Raw genomic sequence first — 22499 nt, forward strand, 5'->3', positions numbered from 1 at the left:
TCTTAGTTGAGAGAAATAACAGGAGATAGTGGATGGAATGAAGGTCTTGGGAGTTAGAAAGACTTGGGTTGAAATCCTGCTTCTGACACTAGCTATAAAATTGGAGCAAGTGACTTAAGCTATGTCTGCCTCAGTTTCCTCATCTGTAAAAGGGAACACCTACCTTCCCCCCTCAGAGTTGTTGTGAAGACAAAAGGGGATAATATTTGTAGAGTGTTTTGTAAACCTTAAGATGATGCAGTAGATAGAATGTGGAATTTGGAATCAGGAAGATTTGAGTTTGAATCCTGCTCCTAATTATTTGTTGTATGACTGTGGGTAAGTCATTTGTCCTCTCTTTGTCTAAGTTACCTCTCTGTAAAAAGAGGGATAATAATAATAGCCACTACTTCATTGGATTATTTTGAAGATCAAATGATTTAACAAATATAAACTGCTTTTCAAATCTTCAAGTACTAGATAAGTGCTGTTTATTATTATGATGATCATTTTTTTTTACCTTCAGTGGTTCGTCATGAGCCACAAATTCTTCAGAAAGCTCCAAAAACTTCTCTCTTGCTTCAATACTTGAAAAATAGTAAACTTTTTCTCGATACTTAGCTCCATCATCTGGGGGACCTGGAAATAGCATAAAGTTTTCTTGGAGAGATACTGGACAAAAGTGCCTCGAGTCTCCCAAATGTCTCCTTTTCTCTTTAATTCTCTCTTCATCCTAGAAAGAAAAAAAAAAGGCAGGTAGGAGGGTAGTAAGTATCATGGGAAGTAGTTAGAAAGAACCCTCTTTCCCACCCTTATCTCCTGTCACCCAGCCCTGGGAAAGAGACCCATAAAGGGTCACTCAAGCTCCCAAAGTTCAATAGAATTATAAGGGAACTCGAAGACACAACATTCAGGGACTCCTAGAAGGAACTGGGGTTGTTTAGCATGGAGAAGGCAAGATTTAAGGTTGGGAGCACAAGACCCATCAAGTATTTGAAACAACGTCCAAGAGAGATTAGATCTTATTTTGCTTCAACCAATCATTCAGAATATTAGATGGATATTATGCTAGGAACTGGGGATAGAAATTCAAAAAATAAACAATCCCTATTGTAAAGGGGCGTTGATTCTATTTGAGGAGAATTAACTATATATATATATATATATATATATATATATATATATAATGTATATTGGATGATATATGTAATATATAGAATATATCTAATATGTATATACAAAATATGTATACAATGTATATATACAAAATATACACAGAAATAATAGACACATATACAAATAAAATATAAATCTCAATATACATAAATATACAAAATAAATAAATATCAAGGGAATAAATAAGAACCAATATGAGGTATTTATTTTTATTATTACTGTTTTTTAAAGTCCTTACCTTCTGTCTTGGAATCAATACTGTGTTTTGGTTCTAAGGCAGAAGAGTGGTAAGGGCAAGGCAATGGGGGTCAAGTGACTTGCCCAGGATCACACAGCTAGGAAGTGTCTGAGGTCATATTTGAACCCAGGACCTCCCTTCTCTGGGCCTGACTCTCAATCCACTGAGCAACCCAGCTTCCCCCAATACAAGTTAAAGGAAGAGACGGATTCTATGAGATGAGGTAAGGAAGGAGTGAAGTTCAGGGATTGAAAAAGCCAATACAGAGTAATCAATTAACATGCAATAAATGTCTACTCTCAAGGCAGCTAGGTGATACAGTAGAGAGAGTTCTGGGCTTGGAGTCAGGAGGATGTGAGTTCAAATCTGAATTCAGACACTTACTAGCTGTCTTAATTCTGTTTGCCTCAGTTCCCTCGTCTGTAAAATGATCTGGGAGAAGGAAATGGCAAACTACTCTAGTATCTTTTTTTTAAACCCTTAATCAATACTAAGTATAGGTTCCAAGGCAGAGGAGTGGTAAATGTGTGACTCCAAAAGGAACCTCAAAGGAAATCAGTGATTAAAAAAATTATTCCTACATCCTCATCTTCAGCTTCTTGTTCAGCTTCTTCTAGCTCTTCTTCAGCTTCTGTCTCAGCTTGAAAGTCATCTGCTTCTTCATCATAATCTTCCAAACCCATTTCCCATCCGATATATTTGAAAGGTTCTAGAAATACAAATGAACAGTCGCCATTTAATAATCTCAGAAATAAAGAACTTTTCCTTTAGAAACAAAGAAAAATATTTTTGAATAAAATTCACTGATAAAAGCTTGACAAAGGATTGGTATGGCTGACAAGTAGTTATTTCAGAATCTTATAGAAAAAATTCTTAGAACAAGGATCATTAAGTTTTGTTTTGTCTTTAAACCCTTATCTTCCATCTCAGAATCAATACTGTGTTCTAAGACAGAAGAGTGGTAAGGGCTAGGCAATGGGGGTTAAGTGACTTGCCCAGGGTCACACAGCTGGGACATGTCTGAAGCCAGGTTTGAGCCCAGGATGTCTGTCTCCAGGCCTGGTTCTCTATCCGCTGAGACACTTAGCTGCGCCCTGGGATCATGAAGTTTTAACATTAATCCAAGATTAATAAAATTCTTTGCAAGGAAAGGTTGTTGATTTTTCTGGACTAAATATCCATGCATGCGAATATGTTCTTACTATTGTCTTTTTAATGACAGTATGGATATTATTAGATCCCTGGTAGGCAATAAACTTCTGTATGGATCTTACATAGTTCTCAGTTTTGCAACTCTCTAAGGATATTATCATGTAAATTTACATAATATTAAGAGCTAGCATTTCATAGGATAAGATTTGCAAAGTATTATATAAATATAACAAATACACACAAATATATACACAAACATACATATGCATTTTTGCATTCATATATTTGTGAGTATATACATATAATCATATATATATGAGACACACACATATATGTGAATGTTATTTAATCCTTATAATAACCCTGGGAGGTAGGTGCTATTATTATCTTTATTTTACAGTTGAAGAAACTGAGTCAGGCACAGGTTAAATGACTTGTTCAGGGTCACATAACTAATGAATGTCTGAGGCTTACGTCTTCCTGACTCTAGACAGACTCTCTATCCATTGTGCCTGCCCCCTAGCTGTCTCTATTTCTGTCTCAGAGTCCTTCATAACCCAGCCCTCTCCTGCCTCTTAACTCTGGACATTTTCTCTAGTTGTCCCCCAGACTTTGAATACTCTTCCTCTTCCACTCTGATTACTGACCTCCCTGACTTCCTTTAAGTCCAAACTAAAATCCCACCTCCTACAGAAAGCCTTTCCCAATCCTTCTTCCTCCCAATGCCCTGCCTTCATTATTTTCTATTTAACCTGCACATAGCTTATTTTAAAAATATTTAAACATATTTGCTTGCATGCTGTCCCTCTCCCCTCCAGTTAAATTGTAATCTAATCGAGGGCAGGGATCATCTTTTACCTCTTTTTGAATCTCCAGCATTTAGCACAGTGCCCAGCACGTGGTAGAGTCTTAATATGTGTTTGCAGAATTCAATTGAATTATTCCCTTAAAAGACTGTAGAATACAAGAGAGAAGACCTATCTAATCTGAACCTTGCCCCTCTCCCAACACCTAACAGAGTGCTCTATAGATAAAAAAGGACTAGTAACAAGTGTTTATTGACTATGTAAATCTTTTTTTTTTTAATTCTTAAAATTTCACAGGACACGGAGCAGCTGGGTGGCTCAGTGGATTGAGGTCCTGGGTTCAAATTTGATCTTAGACACTTCCTAGCTGTGTGACCCTGGGCAAGTCTTTTAACCTTTTTCACTCTTCTGCCTTGGGATCGATTCATTCCAAGTCAGAACGTAAGAGTTTTAAAAAATTCACAGGACATATATTGTTCCTTCTGCAATATAAACACATATCTCTAAGCAACATTACAATACTTACTGTCCATAGCATCAGTTACAGTCTTAAGTAGCTCCTCCGGAGTTTTGTCTGCAATCTCCAAGTTTAATAACTGAAGCAAAGGAGTCTCAGCAATCAGTATCTCTAAGCTTTTCCACCTATTTGTGTAAATTCTAAGGTGCTCTTTCATTGGCTCCATTTCTGGGACATCAGGGTAACCATCTTCTTCTGAATAATCAGGCAATATTCCTTAGTGGAAAAAAATACACAATTAATTCTTTTTGCTACTCTAATAGGATAATTTTCATTTATTTAAATAATAACAACAGAGGGTAGCTAGGTAGTCCGGTGGATAGAGAGCCATGCCTGGAGTCAGGAGGACCTGGGTTCAAATCTGACCTCAGATACTTCTTAGTTATGTGACTCTGGGCAAGTCATTTAACCCTGATGGCCTAGCCCTTGGCACTTCTCTGGCTTAGAACTGATACTAAGACAGAAGATAAGGGTTTAATGTTACCACACTAACTTAAGCCTCCAGAACTAAAAGATTTACAAAGCAATTTAGTACAAATTGACGTATTTACTCTCAACAACCCTGTAAGTTCCAGTGGCTTCTTCCAGCATCAAATGAAATCTCCTCTGTTTGATATGCAAAACTCTTCATAACCTGGCTCTTTCCCACCTTTCCCCTCCCCATTCACATCCCCCATGATGCAGCAACATTGGTCTGCTTTCAATGCGTCCATCTCCTGCTTGGCTTCCAGGTCTCGAATACTGTGCCTCCCTATCTCCATCTCCAAGTTCCGCTGTGTTTCTTTCAGATTCAGTCCAAATCCCACCTTCTGTAAGAGGCTTGTTCCAATCCCTTCTGCTGCTAGTACCTTTCCCACTTAACTTTTCTTTTACTTACTCTGTGTATACCTTTTATGGACCAAGTTATTTACTGCTCTCTCTCTCTCTCTCTCTCTCTCTCTCTCTCTCTCTCTCTCTCTCTCTCTCTCTCTCTCTCTCTCTCTCTCTCTCTCTCTTTCTCTCTCTCTCTCTCTCTCTCTCTCCCCCCCCCCAATTCAAATGGGAACTCCAATAGGGCAGGGAATGTTGTTGCTTTTCTTTTTATCCCCAAGACAATTGATAGGGGATTCTCTCCTCACTGGTAGAGATAAAGGCCTTGTTCTGCAGGAGGGACTGGATGGAGGTGGTAAGAAAGCCAGGCTTCTCTGACACTTCCTTCAAGCTTCAAGATGCTTTGGATACTTCTGATTTTCAACTTTGAAAAAAGAAGATGGAAGAGGCCAACCTTATTTCAGGTTGTTGATGAAGGAAAAGACTCCAGGAAGACATGAGAAAAGCAGGCAGTCTCCATCATGTCTATATCCCCAGCTTGCTACAGTAGAGGTTTGGGGGAGTTTCCCCTTGGGTAAGGTCTCAAGATGGTAGTGTTTAGAACTTTGGGAAGGTGGAGATATCTATAAATTCTTGCAGGATAAAATTCTGAAGAGAAATCCTTGGAAGCCAGATAATGAAGGATCTTTACTGGGGGCAAAGAAAGATTTCCATACACTTATTGCCAGTAGGGCTTTGTCAAGGGAGGCAATAGTAGGTTTGTTGCAAGCCCGATATTGCCCAAGAGAAGGATTCATTTGAAAAGCTAGAGAAAGTTGTTCAGTGAATCAATCAATAAGCATTTATTAACAACTTCATGTCATTAATATTAATTAATTAATACTTAATAACTGTGTTAAGCAATGAGTATGCAAAGAAAGGGAAAAATTGTCTTTGCCTTCAGGGAGCACACATTAGAATTGGGGAGAAAACATGTAAACAGTCATGTATGGATAAGATTTAAGCTGAGTATATACCCTCACTTCAGACTGAAGACACTGACAACAAGAATAGTCTTCCTGGAGAAGATACAGGTTCAGTTGAGTTTTGAAAGAAACTAGTAAAAGTTAAGAGGCAGATGTAAAGAGGGAGAACATTTCAGGCATGGGACTGCTGGATTTTTTTTTGTGTGTATAACCCAAGAGACAAAGAGATAGAATGCTGGGAATTAGGAATAGTGAGTAAGCCAATGTAGCTAGATCATAAAGAATCTGGAGCAGAGTAAGGTGAGAAAAGACTTGAAAAGTAAAAAAAGGCCCTGCTTAGGACAGATCTGGGGCTCTTAATTTTCAGTTAATTAAAGGAAGCAGATTCTTAAAGGGCTGAGACATCTTTCCAAATCAAATTTACATCAGCTAGAACCTAAAATTTTATATTTGCATCCAGCTCAGATAAAATGGTCCAAGTTGACACCAATGGTTGGGATCAGGAAAGAAGGGCTGGCTGAGACAAGAAAGGAAAATAAGAATGAGCACTGGTCAGTTTCCATAATGTTTTTATACAGAAGCAGGATTAACTACTCAGATTTAAGAGTTTTTCCTCCCTTTTTCTCTCTCCTTCCTTCCTTCTTTCCTTCCTTCCTTCCTTCCTTCCTTCCTTCCTTCCTTCCTTCCTTCCTTCCTTCCTTCCTTCCTTCCTCCCTCCTTTCCCATCTTAGTCTATACTAAGTATTGGTTCCAAGGCAGAAGAGTGGTAAGGGCTAGGCAATTGGGATTAAGTAACTTGCCCAGGGTCACACTGCTAGGAATTATCTGAGGTCATATTTGAACCTAGGACCTCCCATCTCTAGGTCTAGCTCTTTATCCACTGAGCCATCTTCCTGCCCTTTGTCTATTATTTTCCTTCTCAACTCTATCTCCACAATCACCACCACCACCACCACCAAAGACAAAGATGATGATGATGATGACAACACCGGGTTGTGTGTTGTTTCTAGAAGGCAAAACAAAAGATAGGGGTTGGAAAAGCCTGTTTCCTCTCCAGTTGACAAAACTGGGGGGGGGGGCAGAAACTCTGGCTTTAGAGAGGAATATGCAGCAAGAAACCTACAACAGAGGTACTGGTAAGCCAAGTCTTAGAATTTGCTAGTAGAAAAAATAAGAGCTATGGGATGCTATGTATTGTGGTGGAATTGGCTCTTCCCTTCATATCCTCCTGGGAAAACTCACGTTCATATTAATAACTTACTCTCCTCTGGACGGAAATAGTTTTTTAAAATGCACATGATTCCCCCCCATAACCTTTTTTTTTCCTGTGAGGAAGGAGGGACAAAAATAGATGGAATTGAAATGCACCACTCATTTAAAAACACTTTTGTATATATACAAGTTCCTAGATGATGTAGTTATCAAAAATGAGGCATCATGTGGTGTTAGAGAAATAAACTAAAAGACAGATAACAATTCAGCATGTGCTATGTTTCTTTGTAAGAAAAAAGGATTAAGAATTAGTGTGGCATTTGTTCTAACCTTTGTATGGATCTGTCTCTTCTGATTCTTCTGGTTCTTTTCCAAGAGCAGCTATTAAAAACAAAACAAAACATTTCTTAATGCTTATATTGTGTTGTTTCTTTTTCAACAATAATAGTAATCTCGATCAAATGTTTTATAATCATTTATTACTAAGTTACAGCATGACTACCTAGCTGATCCTCTCTTCCCACTCAAGGAGGATTAATTTTGTTAGTGACTATTCTAGTTTCAGGCAATTGTCTGCTAGTACAGTTTGGATTTCTTTCTCTGAAAACTGCCTGTTCATGTCCTTTGTCTATTCATCAATTGTGGGATGGCTTTTATAATAAACTATTTATTATAGTCTTGTGCCTAGGGTTTCACCTTTTCCCCTCTTTCTAGTGGATGCTGGTTTACCACAAAATCACTCATTTGCAGAGGATTTCTTTTGCTGCCAAGTGTGGGAAGTGTAATGGGTGGAAGAAACCGATTGAGTTTCTTTCTCATTTTAAAATTCCCCCAAAGAGTCCTCATTCAAATTGCTTCAGTGAATAAGATCAATTTGATGGCCATTTTTTAGCCTGTTTAGGACACAAGAGCTTTACAGAGCAACAAATGAAGCTCACTACTAAAGCACAAAGAGAACAGAACCGTGTGTTGCTCAATTTTGTTTTATTTTTTTTATTCAGTCCTGTCTGATTCTTTATGATCTCATTTTGTGTTTTTTGTTTTTTGTTTTTTTTTGACAAAGGCACTGCAGTTGTTTGCCATTTTCTTCTCCACTTCATTTTATGGATGAGAAAATTGAGGGAAACAGGGTTAAGTGAGCCAGCAGCAGAATGGGAGTGCTTCCTCCCTCCCCTTCTGGGTAAGGCGTGCAGGGTGTGTGTGTGTGTCACACACATGTAGTGTGAGGGTGCAGTTTGGGCACTCAACGACTAGTTTGAGACCTGTTGGTTACCCTCAGCCTGATTTAGCTTGTGTGCCACGATGTTTTGTGTGGCTGCTGTGCATGCTACAGCTTCTTGATGCCACAGGACAGTTGAGTGCCAGGTGGACACCAAAGGTGAAAGAGCAGCCCTGAAAAGGGTTCAGAAATCCTAATATTCCTTGAAAGCCCATGCACGCTAGGTACCTAATGCTTGTTGACCTGTTGACTAGAATGCAACCTCTTTGAGAGCATAGGCTATGTTGTAATTTTTTTAGACCCATCCCCTAGTTTAGTGTCTCATACATAGTAGGTGCTTAACAAAACCCCATTGAATTGGGGGAAACAAAGTTGCATGAGTTCAAGGTAAGGGAGAAAGAACATTTTTTTTTTGACTAGAAAAAGCAGTGAAAGCTTGATAGAAAATGTTTTGTTGTATTTTTTTAAACTTTCTTTTTAACCCCTTACCTTCTATCCAGTTGGCTTCTTCCAAACTGATATTTCCTATTTTCAAATAATTTCTTTTCTTTTTAACCCCTTACCTTAGATGTCTTAGAATCAATCTTCTGTATCGGTTGCAAGGTAGAACTGCTGTAAGGGCTAGGCAACTGAGGTTAAGTGACTTGTCCAGGGTACATAGCTGGGAAGTGTCTGAGGCCAGATATGAACCCAGGACTACTTTTCAGGCCTGGCTTTCTATCCATCAGCCAACTAGCCGCTTCCTTTATGTATCTGTGATGACAATAAGCATTCTAAGTCACAGAATGTATAGTTTCTTAGATTTAGTTTTCCTCTCATAATTCAAATTTTGGATATTATAATTACTTTTAGTTAGGGAAACAGATGCAATTATGATTGCTATGATAATGACTTTTGTGCAAATGTTGTAGGAACATGGTGTAATAATAATGATGATAATAATAATAAACAATTCTGGGCAGCTAGGTGGCACAGGGGATAGATAAGAGTCCTGTGCCTGGAATTAGCAAGACTTGAAATCAAATTCAGCCTCAGATAGATAGTTATATGACCTTGGGCAAGTCACTTAACCCAGTTGGCCTCAGTTTCCTTATCTGTAAAATGAGTTGGAAAAAGAAATTCTAGTATCTCTGCCCAAGAAAACCTCACATGGGGTCATAAAGAGTTGGATGCAACTGAAATGAGTAAACAACAACAAAATATAGTGCTTTAAGGTTTATAAAGCACTTTATGCATATATTCTCATTTGATCCTCTCAATAACCTGTGAAATGAATGTGCCCTTTGGTCTGGGCCCTTCTGGTATTTCCAGTAATAAACTTCCCTGTCTGGGAACCAAGATAGAACTAATTTTTATTGGAATTTGGCTCTAGATTTCATTTCATAGTAATTGACCCTTTTTAATTTTCAAAATGTATTCAACTGAGTTGAAAAATTAATGACATCAGCTAAAATCTATCTTCTTAAAAGCTGTTTTTATGCATAACAGATTGAAGAAAAATAGAACTCAAATAAAATATATATGAAAGGATAAGTTCAAGGTCCCTTAAAGCTGTCACTAGTTGCATATCCATAAGAAAATCCAGGATGTGTGGCTGATCACTAGAGGCAAGAGATATCAGCAGACTCTTCATCCTTGTAGCAGGCTGCTTTATTCTGATTCCAGCTAGGTCTTCTGCCTTATAATTTTATCATCCCTATTCAGTTTAGTTGAGTATGTATTTGGTTACTCCACCTTTGAATTCTGATTTATGTCCTAGTTATGCTCTCTTGCCCAACTTGGTGACTAATTACTTTATTCCTTTTAGGGTCCTATTTGATGGAACTTGTCTGCTTGTAGCTTGCTGTGGGCTGTGGGCTCTCCAGAACTTGCTGACATCCCTTGCATTTAGCTACGAATTTTTGGCTAATCCACTGCCCAGATTGATGCTTCTGTTGGCCATGGTGAAATCTTGAAGAGTTGAACCAATAAACTTATGTGTCTTGAAGCCATGCCTTGGGTACAAACCAACACCTGCCACCCTACCTTCTTATCTCTCACCCTTTCACCCACTCTGTACCATCCCACTCTAACCTCCACTGCAGAACAGAATTGATAATGAATGGTTGTTCTCAGGTTCTGCAGGCCCCAAACATGACTCTGCCTAGCAAAATAGCACCAACACAGCGGAAGATTAGACAATTTTTTTATGGCAATCCCTGCCTTCTTGGGTTCGCCTGCTTTCTTGGTTTAGATGATTAATCTCCTCTAATTCCAGGACAGGGAGGCCATCTAAACCACATTGTACCTGTTATGATATCCTCCTAATTCCTAAAATTTTCTGATTAAGTTTTCTGAGAAAGTACAGAAACATCACTGGTTCCTGGCTCAACTGGGTAATGCTCTCCTAGGCTGGGGAGCAAAGTGTCCAGACAGTAATAATGACAAGCCTTTATTAATTGCTTTCTATGTGTCAGGTGCTAAGCTAAATGTTTGAGATACAAAGAAAAGCAAATCATATCCTTGATGAGTTCAAGTCCCTAGAAATAGGCAAATGCTCTTCAGAGGCACCAAAAATACTGGAAGGGATCACTACTAAGTGCTCTTGGGGATGTAAACCATAGGCCAGTGATCTTGTCTTTGTTTTTTGACAGAAACATATAATTAAAGGAATTATTTGTAAAGATTTAGAAAAAGAAAACAGGAATCACTAAAAATCAACATGGGTTCCTTAAGTATAAGTCATGTCAGGTTAACCTTATTTTCTTTTTCAATACGGTAACCAGACTGGTAATCAGGGGGATGCTGTAGATGTCATATATGTAGATTTCAACTAAGTGTTAGTCAAAGTCTCCCATTATATATATATATATATATATATATATTGCATATATATATATTTATATATATATATATATATGTATGTATATTTAAATCCTTACCTTCCGTCTTAGAATCAATACCATGCATTGGTTCCAAGGTAGAAGAATAGTAAGGGTTAGGCAATGGAGGTTGAATGACTTGCCCCAGGTCACATAGGTGGTATGTATCTAAGGCCAAATTTGAACCCAGAACCTCTTTTCACTAGACCTGGCTCTCAATCCACTGCTCCCTATAATATTCTTTAAGGCAATATGACAAGAAGAGATTGGTTAGATGACAGTATGGTAATATGGATTTTAATGGGTTAAATAATCAGATTCAAAGAGTAATCATCAATAGGTCAATATCCTCAGATGTTTTCTAGCTGTGCAACCCTAGGCAAGTCACTTAGCCTCACTGGCTGGCCCTTATTGCTTTTCTGCCTTGGAATCAATACCAAGACAGAAAGTAAGGGTTTAAGAAAAACTGGCCAATGTCAAGTTGAATGAGATCAGTAATGGAAAGTCCTTATGAGGAAGTCATTTATTTATTTATTTATTAATAAGTATTTTTCCTTGGTTATATGATTCATATTCTCTCCTTTCCCCCTCCGGGAGCTGACAAGCAATTCCACTGGATTATACATGTATTATCATTCAAATACTATTTCTCTATCATTCATTTTTGCAATAGAGCAATCTTTTAAAACCAAAACCCCAAATCCTATACACATATAAACAAGTGATAAATCATATGTTTTTCTTCTGCATTGGAAAGTCCTTATGATCTCTCCTTGGCCTGTGTTGTTCAATAGCTTTTTTATTAGTGGCTTGTATGAAGTCATAAAAGTTAGGCTTGTCAAATTTATAGATGATTTAAAGCCAGAAGGGATATCCAATATATTGGATGATAAAATCAGAAGTCAAATAATTTTCTTGACAGAGAAGAATAATGGACTGAATCTAATGAGAAGAAATGTAATCAAACTATATGTAATGTTTTAAACTGGGGTTCAAACATTAGCTTCAGGGGGCAGAGCCAAGATGGTGCCTTAGTAGCTGTGAAAGCCTAAAACTGCTCTGACTATCCTTCCAAACCAATTTTTAAAAGGTGCCTCAAGAGGACAGGAGTCAAAGCAGGATGAGTGAGGGAGCTTTCCCACTGAACACAACGTGAAAGGCAGGCAGAGAGAGTGGATTTCCATAATATGAGGGGGAAGTGGAAGTAAAACTGCAAACAGAAAAAAGGCAGGCCAACCATCCCCCCACCTATTGGGCCAGACTCAGAAGTTACTTCAGGATCCAGGTTGTAGGCTACACCAACAAAAGAGCACCTCACACTCACCCCTCAAAAATTAGCTTCACAAATACAAGATGGGGGAGATATGATGAGATAGCTATTGCTGCTGTTGTTTTTAGTACAATTCAAGGTCAATATTAGCTAGTAATGTGATACAGAAATTCAGTCCATCAGTTAATAAGCATTTGTTAAATACCTACTATGTGCCAGGCTTAGCAGAGTTATTATAACCCAAGGATGGAGAGGATTGGCAAAGAATCTACTTAAGACCTTACTGAGTTTGTTAAAATCCTATTTCTTGAGGGGGCAGACACAAGATAGTAGAATAAGGTATGAACTCCCTGAGCTCTCCCAAATAAAGTCACCTCTAAGCAACCACTTCAAAATGAATTTTGATGCAACAGAATCAACAAAAAGATGGAGCCAACCAGAATAACTTGAAGGCCTTAGAACTTAGAAGTAGGAAAGGTCTTTTTTACTGGGGTAAGAAGAGAATGAAAACAGGCACTGGCATTGTCGAGACAAGCCATGTCTCAGGAAGCCAGTGGCAAGGTTCTGCTCCTCCCCTGCTACACACATACTCAGCTCAGGTCAGCATCCAGGCCCCTGAGCCTCCAGCACAAGAAGCTTAGGACAGTGCCCTCTTTACCACAAGAGCTAAGTCCAACATTAACATCAAATTAAAAGTCATGAAACAAGCTGGAGAAAGAAGCAAAAAACAAACAAAAAAGAACTGGACATATAAATTTACTATCATCATAAGGAAGATCAAAATACAAACTCAGAAGAGGATATTAACAAACAGCTACGTGTTGTAAAGATGATATTAGAAAATAAGTACTGTTTTATTAGTTTAGGGATAAGAAGTAAAGTGGCTGCTTGAGAAAAGAATTGGAGTTTGAAGCAGAGCTGAGACAGCTTGTTGATTTCAGATGTTGACAGTTATAACTGCTTTTCTATGTCAATTACTCTCTCTGGCAGTTGGGAGTTGATCTCTGGCAGTTGGCAGAGACACACACTCTGAAAGTCTCTCTTAGGGTTGGAGGAGGTAACATCTTTGCCTCTCTCCCTCTGTCTGAGGGAAAGACCTGAAGGAGCTCAGTGTTTTCCTTTCCCAACTTGGGAAACATTGGTGATTATTGTGGTTTTATAGTTTAACTCTGAGAAGACCAAAGAAAAACCTGGTCTTTGTTTTGGACTCTGAGTCTTAACTTGATTCTTGTTGAGACTCAACCAGCTAGCCTTTGCTATTTTATAATTTGAAGGCAAAGTTAAGATTTATGAGGATAATAGCGGTAGTTTTTATTTAGATAGTATAAATTTGGGTTAGTCAGATCAGGGAGAATTAGTGTAGCCTGTGAAACAGAGGAGAAGCAGTTCCTTGTGGAAACTGGGAGTTTATTTGGGTGGATTTAGAATCCCTTAGAATTAGAAATCCTCTATTTATCCTTATATATTTCAATAAATATTTTATGTTTATAATAAGAGTCTCTGTAATGTCCCTGCACCTGGCCCTGAAGGGAAGTTCACATTTGAGCTTCACTTTATCACTGAGGATACTTGTATCCCAATAGTTTGAACCTGATTGGTGAGTTAAACAGTTTGAAAAGTTTTGAACCTATATTGGAACAGTTTTTCCATCTAAATATTTTATTTTTATAGCTCGCAAATTTATTTTTACAATGTGAAGCCTCAGAGAAAAATGTGAAATGAAATGGTGTAAGGACCAAAAAGAACTTCTAAAAGAGATAAAAAAGTAAAATGAGAGGTAGAAGAAAAAACTGGGAAAAGAAGAGAGAGTGATGTAAGAGAATTATTAAAAATAAGTGTTACCATCTTGGTAAAGTTAGCACACAAAAAAATGGGAAAAGATAATTAAAAATCACCAAAGAAAACAACTCCTTAATTCCTCAACATGGTTTAGCCTATCTGCTGAGATGGCTTTGATAGGGTGTGACCACTGCACATGCAACAGCTTTTTGGACCCACAGGGGAGAGCTTGATGAGAGGTGGACACCAAAGGTAGATGAGCAGCCCCCAAAAGGGATCGACAACCCTAAAACCAGAAGTGTCAGTCCTTCATCCACCCGGTCTATGTATGTTTTCTCTTGCTCTTGTGCAAACTGTCCTTCACACAGGCAGGCAACATCATGTCAATACCCTCTCCTTCAACCAGAAGAGTCTTATGCAGAATGCTCCAGGTTCCATGAAGTCAAGGTTACACACACAAAGTAGAAAGTTGTATAGAGAAGATTGTAAAATATATCTCAGTAATATCATAATTGCTTTGGTCTTTCTAGAAACGAGGTGTCCTATCTGATAATAATCATAAATAGAAGTCAGCTTCTAGGATACCTTTTAGAACGTGTCTGTAGTTACCTGCTAGTATCCTCATCCTGAGTCAGCTGCTTTGTAGTAACAAAAGACTACTCTTCAGCTGATATTGTGTAAGGCAAATTTAACAAAGCTATTTCTGTTTTCTTACACTTAATATTTATAAGGCCACCCCAATGTTGACATGAGTAACTTTAGATTTTGTGAGACTCAGTTAATTTCTGCTGTAATTGATGGTAATATTATGAGATTTATGGTTAGGTCAGAGACACCAGAAAGCCAGCTAGAGGTAAGGCTGGATCTTACACTCCTCCCCCCACACCACTTCCTCTCCCTTTCTCAACTGATCTAAAGGTTCTTCTCACAATGGTAAGCTTGAAGGGTTTCCCCAATAAATAACCCCACAATTTAGAGCTTTTAACTAAGAGGGTTTTATTCTTTAAGGTAGAGGAGGTAAAGAGGGGGAGGGGGGAAGAGGAAAATGGGTTTCCCTAACTTCCTATGATTTCCTGTTGAATGAAGATTTTCACAATGTGTTCAATTCAGGAAATAAGGTTATTTTCTCTATGGGGAGATATTGATAGCAAAAGTTGACAGAGATTTTTCAGAGCTAAGCTTCAAATCTTCTTAATACTCAGTCAGCTAAATAATCATTGACCAAGACAGGAATTGGTTTTACCATTTCCTTCTAACAGTCAGAGGAAAGGAGAAGTGAGTTCAAGCTGCTGGGCTTCCCAACTGTCCCTTCTTCAAGATTCTATTGGAATCTCATCTCCATCTGGCTGACTGGCAGTTCAACAACTTCCAAATTTCTTGCTTTTTCTTGCAGATCCATCTTGTGTTGCAATCTCTTCCATGTTGGCTTTTTTTAAAAAAAAAACCCTTCTCTTCCATCTTAAATTCAATATTGTATATTGGCTCCAAGGAAGAAGAGCAGTAAGAGGTAGGCAATGGGGCTTTAGTGACCTGCCTTGAGTTACCCAGCTATGGAAGTATCTGAGGACAAATAGGAACCTCTCATGTCTAAGCCTGGGTTTCAATACACCAAGTCAACTTTGCTGTCCCACCATCTTGTTTTGATCTAAGAGAGCAAGTGATGCAAGATGTAAACCAGAGTAATAGACAGTATTTGGAGAAAGATGTAGCATCCAAGACCCAACTGGTACTTAATAATGAAATCCCAAATAGTGTACAAATTGTAAAAAGGAATTCTTTATTCCTTTTTAAATTTAACTGGGGAGAGAGGTGAAGTCAAGATGGCATCTTAGAGGCAGCAAAAGTTCAGACCTCTGAAAACCCTTCCTTACTGATTACAAACTAAATGCTCCTAGGGGACTGAAAAATCAAACCTAACAACAAGACAGAGCTAAGGAACCCTCCTGTTGGACTCAACTTGAAAGGTATACCTCCCAAAGTCTAAATTCAAAAACACTCGGGTTTAAGGGGAAGGAAGAAGGAAGGTCCAGGGACCCCTCCCCCATCTAGAGTGCTAAGCCTCCAGTGGTAGCTGGAACCTCTGGGTGGGCAAGGGTGCTGGTCTGGAGGGATACCTTGTGGGCAGGGCTGTGCCAGGCTCAGAGCATCAAACATAGGTGGTGGGGAAGAAGCTGGAGATGAAGCACAGAGCGAAAAGTAGGCAGCCTAGTTGCAGCATCAGAGACACTTCATATTACCACACCCTTCCCAAGATTTTGGCCTCAGGGCACATCCAGCTCAACCCAGCTGGACTTAATCCCATCAAAGCTTTAAGAGGGCAGGGAAGCTCAAGTTCCAACACTGCTCCACAGACTACACTGAGAGATTTGCTGACAAAGCTCCAAGGATGAAGGCTGACAGAAAATCCCCAAACCACACAAAATGAGAGGAACAAGAGTGCAGGCAACTGCAGGGAGTAAAGAAAGGGTAAATATGAACAAACAACAGAAAAAGAAAAAAGAAATTACAATAGACAGCTTCTATACAGGCAATGAACAAATAGCAAACAGAACAGAGAAGGATGAAGGAACACTAAGTAAAAAAATCAGAAACCCCAGTGAACTGGATACAGGCTTTGGAAGAATTCAAAATACAATTCAAAACACAATTAAGAGAGGCTGAAGACAACTGGTTAAAGAACTTAAAAAGTAAGAAAAGTCATCTGGAAACAGAGGCACTTGAACTAAAATGAGAAAATAGTGTCTTGAAATTAACCATCTTGAAAATGAGGCAAAGGAGATGAAAGATGACCTCCAAAGAAAATCAGACCAGAAGGAGAAGGATGACCAAAAAGCCAGGGATGAAATCCAAATTTTAAAAACCAGATTACAACAACTAGAAGCAAGCGACTTCATAAGGCAACAGGGCACAATAAAACAAAATCAAAAGAATGAAAAAATTGAGGAAAATATGAAGCACCTCATTCACAAACTGTTCCAGGAGAGACAATTTAAGAATCATTGGTCTACTGGAAGACCATGACAAAAGAAAAAGCCTGGGCATCCTACTACAGGAACTTATTCAAGAAAACTGCCCTGATATTCTAGAACAAGAGGGAAAAGTAGAGATTGAAATAATCCACAGATCACTCCATACTTAGTCCCCAACTGATATCACCCAGGAATGTTATAGTCAAATTTAAGAACTAGCAGATCAAGGAAAAAATATTACAAGCTGCTACTAATAAGAAGTCATTTAGATACCATGAAACCACAGTGAGGAAAACACAGGATCTGACTGCATCTACACTGAAGGACCAAAAGACATAGAATAAGATATTCTGGAAAGCAAGGGAACTAGCTCTACAACCAAGAATCAACTACCCAGCAAAACTGACTATATTCTAACAGGGGAAAGTATGGTCATTTAACAAAATAGAAGACCAGACATGAACAGAAAATTTGATGCCCAAGCACAGAATCCAAAAGAATCATCAAAAGATAATTAAGAAAGAGGGAAAAAGAAAAACAACCCCCCCCAAAAAAACCAACAAATTTTTTAAAAGAGACACAATAAGTTAAAATGATATGTATCCCTATAAGAAAAAAGGTCATTGGTAACTCTTAAAAATTGCTATTATCACCTGGGCAGCTATATGAATTACACTTAGAGGGAACAGTGACAAACTGTATAAGATGAAATGCCAAGACATAAATATGTATATAGATATATTTATGCATGAATACATATATATGTATATATAGATATATACACATACAACTAGAGCTAAGAAAAAGAGATTAATACTAAAAGAAATGGGAAAAGTAACAAAAGGGGGTAAATTTATATGTCACAAAGAAGCTCATGGCAGGAGGGGGGAGAACATCAATACACTGTAAGGGTAAAGAGGTTGAAGATAGGAAATATTCAACTCTTACATGCATTGAAATTGACTCAAAGAGGGAAGAACAATCAAATACATTGGGGGAGAGAATTAGTTTGCACCCTATAGGGAAGTAGAAGGGTAACAAATGGACTGGTAGGGAGGGAAGCAGTACAAGGGAGGGAGAGTGTGGGGGGGTAGTCTAAAAGGACTGTAAAGAAAATAAGAGGGGAATAAGAAGGGAGGGGTATAGAAAGGGAAGTAAAATAAGGGTGGGAATTAGGGGGATTGATTAAAAACAAACATTGGTGTAGAAGGAAATAGTGAAAGAAGAAAAGGCAGGACTAGAAGTGGAAATCAAAATGCTGGGAAATACACATCTGGTAATTATAACTCTGAATGTGAATGGAATGAACTCACTCATAAAATGCAAGCAAATACCAGAATGGATTAGGAATCTAAACCCTACCATATACTGTCTACAAGAAACACACATGAGGAAGGTAGACACGCATAGGGTAAAAGTAAGATGGAGCCAAATCTATTGGGCATCAACTGATAAAATGAAGGTAGGAGTAGCAATCATGATATCTGACAAAGCCAAAGTAAAAAATAGATCTCGTTAAGAGAGATAGGAAAGGTAATTACATCCTGATAAAAGGCAGCATAGACAATGAGGAAATATCAGTACTCAACATGTGTGCACCAAATGGCATAGCATCCAGATTTTAAAGGAGAAATTAGTAGAGCTCAAGGATGAAATAGATAAAAAAAACTATACTAGTGGGAGACCTGAACCTTCCTCTATCAGAACTAGATAAATCAAACCAAAAAATAAATAAGAAAGAGGTAAGAGAAGTGAATGAAATCTTAGAAAAAATAGAATTAGTAGATATGTGGAGAAAAATAAATAGGGAGAAAAAGGAATAGCAAAAATTAATTGGAAATTAAATAATGTGATTCTCCAAAATTGTATAGAGAACAAATCATAGAAACAATTAATAATTTCATTAGAGAAAATGACAATGATGAGACATCCTTTCAAAATCTAAGGGATGCAGCCAAAGCAGTACTCAGGGGGAAATTTATATCCTTGAGTTCATATATTAACAAATTAGAGGGCAGAGATCAATGAATTGGGCAGGCAAATTTAAAAAATTAGAATGTGAACAAATTAAAAAATCCTTCGATGAAGACTAAATTAGAGATCCTAAAAATCAAAGGAGAAATGAATAAAATTGAAAGCCAAAGAACTATTGATTTAATAAATAAGACTAGAATCTGGTACTTTGAAAAAAAACAAATAAAAGGGACAAAGTATTGGTCAATCTAATTTAAAAAAAGGAAAGAAGGAAACCAAATTGACAGTACCCAAGATGAAAAGGGAGACCTTACCTGTAATGAAGAAAAAATTAATACAATCATTAAAAACTATTATGGCCAATTATATGGCAATCTAGGTGACATGGATGAATATGTACAAAACTATAAATGGCCTAAACTAATAGAGGAAGAAATAGACTACCTAAATAATCCCATATCAGAAAGAGAAATTGAAAAAGCCATCAAAAATTCCCTAAGAAAAAATCCCCAGGTCCAGATGGATTCACAAATGTATTCTAACAAACATTCCAAGAACAACTAATCCCAATATTATACAAACCATTTGACAGAATAAGCAAAGAAGGAGTTCTACCTAATTCCATTTACGACACAAATATAGTATTGATTCCAAAGCCAGGCAGGTCAAAAACAGAGAAAGAAAACTATAGACCAATCTCCTTAATGAATATAGATGCAAAATTCTTAAATAGGATACTAGCAAAACGACTCCAGCAAGTGATCATGAAGGTTATTCACTATGACCAGGTAGGATTCATACCAGGAATCCAAGGATGGTTCAATATTGGGAAAATCATCCACATAATTGACCATATTAACAAGCAAACTGACAAAAATCACAGGATTATCTCAATAGATGCAGAAAAAGCCTTTGACAAAATACAACACTCATTCCTATTGAAAACACTAGAAAGCATAGAATTTGAAGGGCCTTTCCTAAAAATAATAAACAGTATATATCTAAAACCATCAGCAAACATCATCTGCAATGGGGATAAACTAGAAGCCTTCTCAATAAGATCAGGAGTGAAACAAGAATGCCCATTATCACCTCTATCATTTAATATTGCACTAGAAATACTAGCTGTAGCAATTAGAGAAGAAAAAGAAATTGAAAGTTATTAAAATATGCAATGAGGAGACCAAGATATCACTTTTTGCAGATGATATGATGGTTTACTTAAAGAATTCTAGAGAATCAACCAAAAAGCTAGTCAAAATAATCAACAACTTTAGCAAAGTTGCAGGATACAAAATAAACCCACAGAAGTCATCAGCATTTCTATATATCTCCAACACATCTCGGCAGCAAGAATTAGAAAGAGAAATTCCATTTAAAATCACCCTAGACAATATAAAATACTATAAAATACTTAGGAATCTATCTGCTGAGATAAACACAGGAACTATATGAACACAAATACAAAACACTCTCCACACAATTAAAACTAGATCTAAACAATTGGAAAAACATCAATTGCTCATGGATAGGATGAGCTAACATAATAAAAATGACAATCCTACCCAAATTAATTTACTTATTCAGTGCCATACCCATTGAACTACCAAAAAACTTTTTTACTGGATTAGAAAAAAACACAACAAAATTCATTTGGAAAAACAAAAGATCAAGAATATCCAGGGAAATCATGAAAAAAAAATGTGAAGGAAGGAGGCCTTGCAGTCCCAGATTTCAAACTGTACTATAAAGCAGTAGTCATCAAAACAATTTGGTATTGGCTAACAGACAGAAAGGAGGATTAGTGGAATAGACTTGGGGTAAATGATCTCAGCAAGACAGTCTATGATAAGCCTAAAGGTCCCAGTTTTGGGGACCAAAATCCACTATTTGATAAAAACTGCTGGGAAAATTGTCAGTTTGGGAGAGATTAAGTCTGGCTCAACATCTCACACCCTACACCAAGATAAACTCAGAATGGGTGAATGACTTGAATATAAAGAAGGAAACTATAAGTAAATTAGATGAACACAGAATAATATACATGTCAGATCTTTGGGAAAGGAAAGACTTTAAAACCAAGCAAGACAGAAAAAAATCACAAAATGTAAAATCAATAATTTTGACTACATAAAATTAAAAAAGGTTTTGTACAAACAAAACTAATGCATCCAAAATTAGAAGGGAAGCAACAAATTGGGAAACAATCTTCATAACAAAAACCTCTGACAAAGGTCTAATTACTCATATTTATAAAGAGTTAAACCAATTGTACAAAAAATATCAAGCCATCCTCCAATTGATAAATGGGCAAGGGATATGAATAGGCAATTTTCAGTTAATGAAATAAAAACTATAAACAAGCAGATGAAAAAGTGCTCTAAATCTCTTATAATCAGAGAGATGCAAATCAAGACAACTCTGAGTTATCACCTCACACCTAGCAAATTGGCTAACATGATCGCAACGGAAAGTAATGAATGCTGGAGGGGATGTGGCAAAGTCGGAACATTAATGCATTTCTGGTGGAGTTGTGAATTGATCCAAACATTCTGGAGGGCAATTTGGAACTATGCCCAAAGGTTGCTAAAAGATGGTCTGCCCTTTGATCCAGCCATAGCACTGCTGGGTTTGTATCCCAAAGAGACAATAAGGAAAAAGACATGTACAAGAATATTCATAGTTGCGCTCTTTGTGGTGGCCAAAAATTGGAAAATGAGGGGATGCCCTTCAATCAGGGAATGGCTGAACAAATTGTGGTATATGTTGGTGATGGAATACTATTGCGTTCAAAGGAATAATGAACTGGAGGAATTCCATGGGGACTGGAATGACCTCCAGGAAGTGATGCAGAGCGAAAAGAGCAGAACCAGGAGAACATTGTACACAGAGACTAATACACTGTGGTACAATCCAATGTAATGGATTCCTCCATTAGTGGCAATGCAGTCATCCTGAATAATTTGGAGAGATCTACGAGAAAAAACATTATCCACATTCAGAGGAAAAACTGTGGGCATAGAAACACAGAAGAAAAACAACTGCTTGAATACGTGGTTCGAGGGGATATGATTAGGGATGTAGACTCTAAATGATCATCCTAGTATAAACAACAACATGGAAATAGGTACTGATCAAGGACACAAGTAATACCCAATGAAATTGCGCATCAGCTGCAGAAAGGGTGGGTGAAGGGGAGGGAAGGAAATCATATGATTCTTGTAACCAAGGAATAATGTTCTAAATTGACTAAATAAATTAATTTAAATTAAAAAAAATAAATTTAACTGGGGAGCTGGACGTCCTCTTACCATAGAGATGTGCAGGGATTAACCAGACCATAGAGACAGGAAGTCAGGTAGGAAAAGATTATAAAAGGAGTCAGTTGCTGACAGTTAGGGCTGGCAGTTAAGGAGAAGTCTGCTGGGTGTGAATTGGCTGTTGGCTGTTGGTTGCTGGTGGTATGGGTTGGTGATTAGTTGGTGGTTGGGTATATATATGTATATATATATATATTATATATATATATATTCTTTTTTTTTTAAACCCTTACCTTCTGTCTCCAAGGCAGA

General features: G+C 37.6%; 1 protein-coding gene across 3 annotated transcripts in view; it reads right to left on the reverse strand.

Annotated features, from left to right (window-relative positions):
* The window catches only part of AK9 (adenylate kinase 9), a 163224-nt gene that overhangs the window by 63448 nt on the left and 77277 nt on the right, over positions 1-22499 (reverse strand). For all 3 annotated transcript variants that reach the window (XM_007484428.3, XM_056818661.1, XM_056818662.1), the window contains 4 exons: positions 7186-7236; positions 3878-4084; positions 1975-2102; positions 500-712 (listed from right to left, as the gene is read on the reverse strand). In XM_007484428.3, coding sequence (XP_007484490.2) covers positions 500-712; positions 1975-2102; positions 3878-4084; positions 7186-7236 — 599 coding nt within the window. The remainder of the gene's footprint in view (positions 1-499; positions 713-1974; positions 2103-3877; positions 4085-7185; positions 7237-22499) is intronic.

Source organism: Monodelphis domestica, chromosome 2 (assembly GCF_027887165.1).
Source record: "Monodelphis domestica isolate mMonDom1 chromosome 2, mMonDom1.pri, whole genome shotgun sequence".
In the NCBI taxonomy this organism is placed as follows: Eukaryota; Metazoa; Chordata; class Mammalia; order Didelphimorphia; family Didelphidae; genus Monodelphis; species Monodelphis domestica.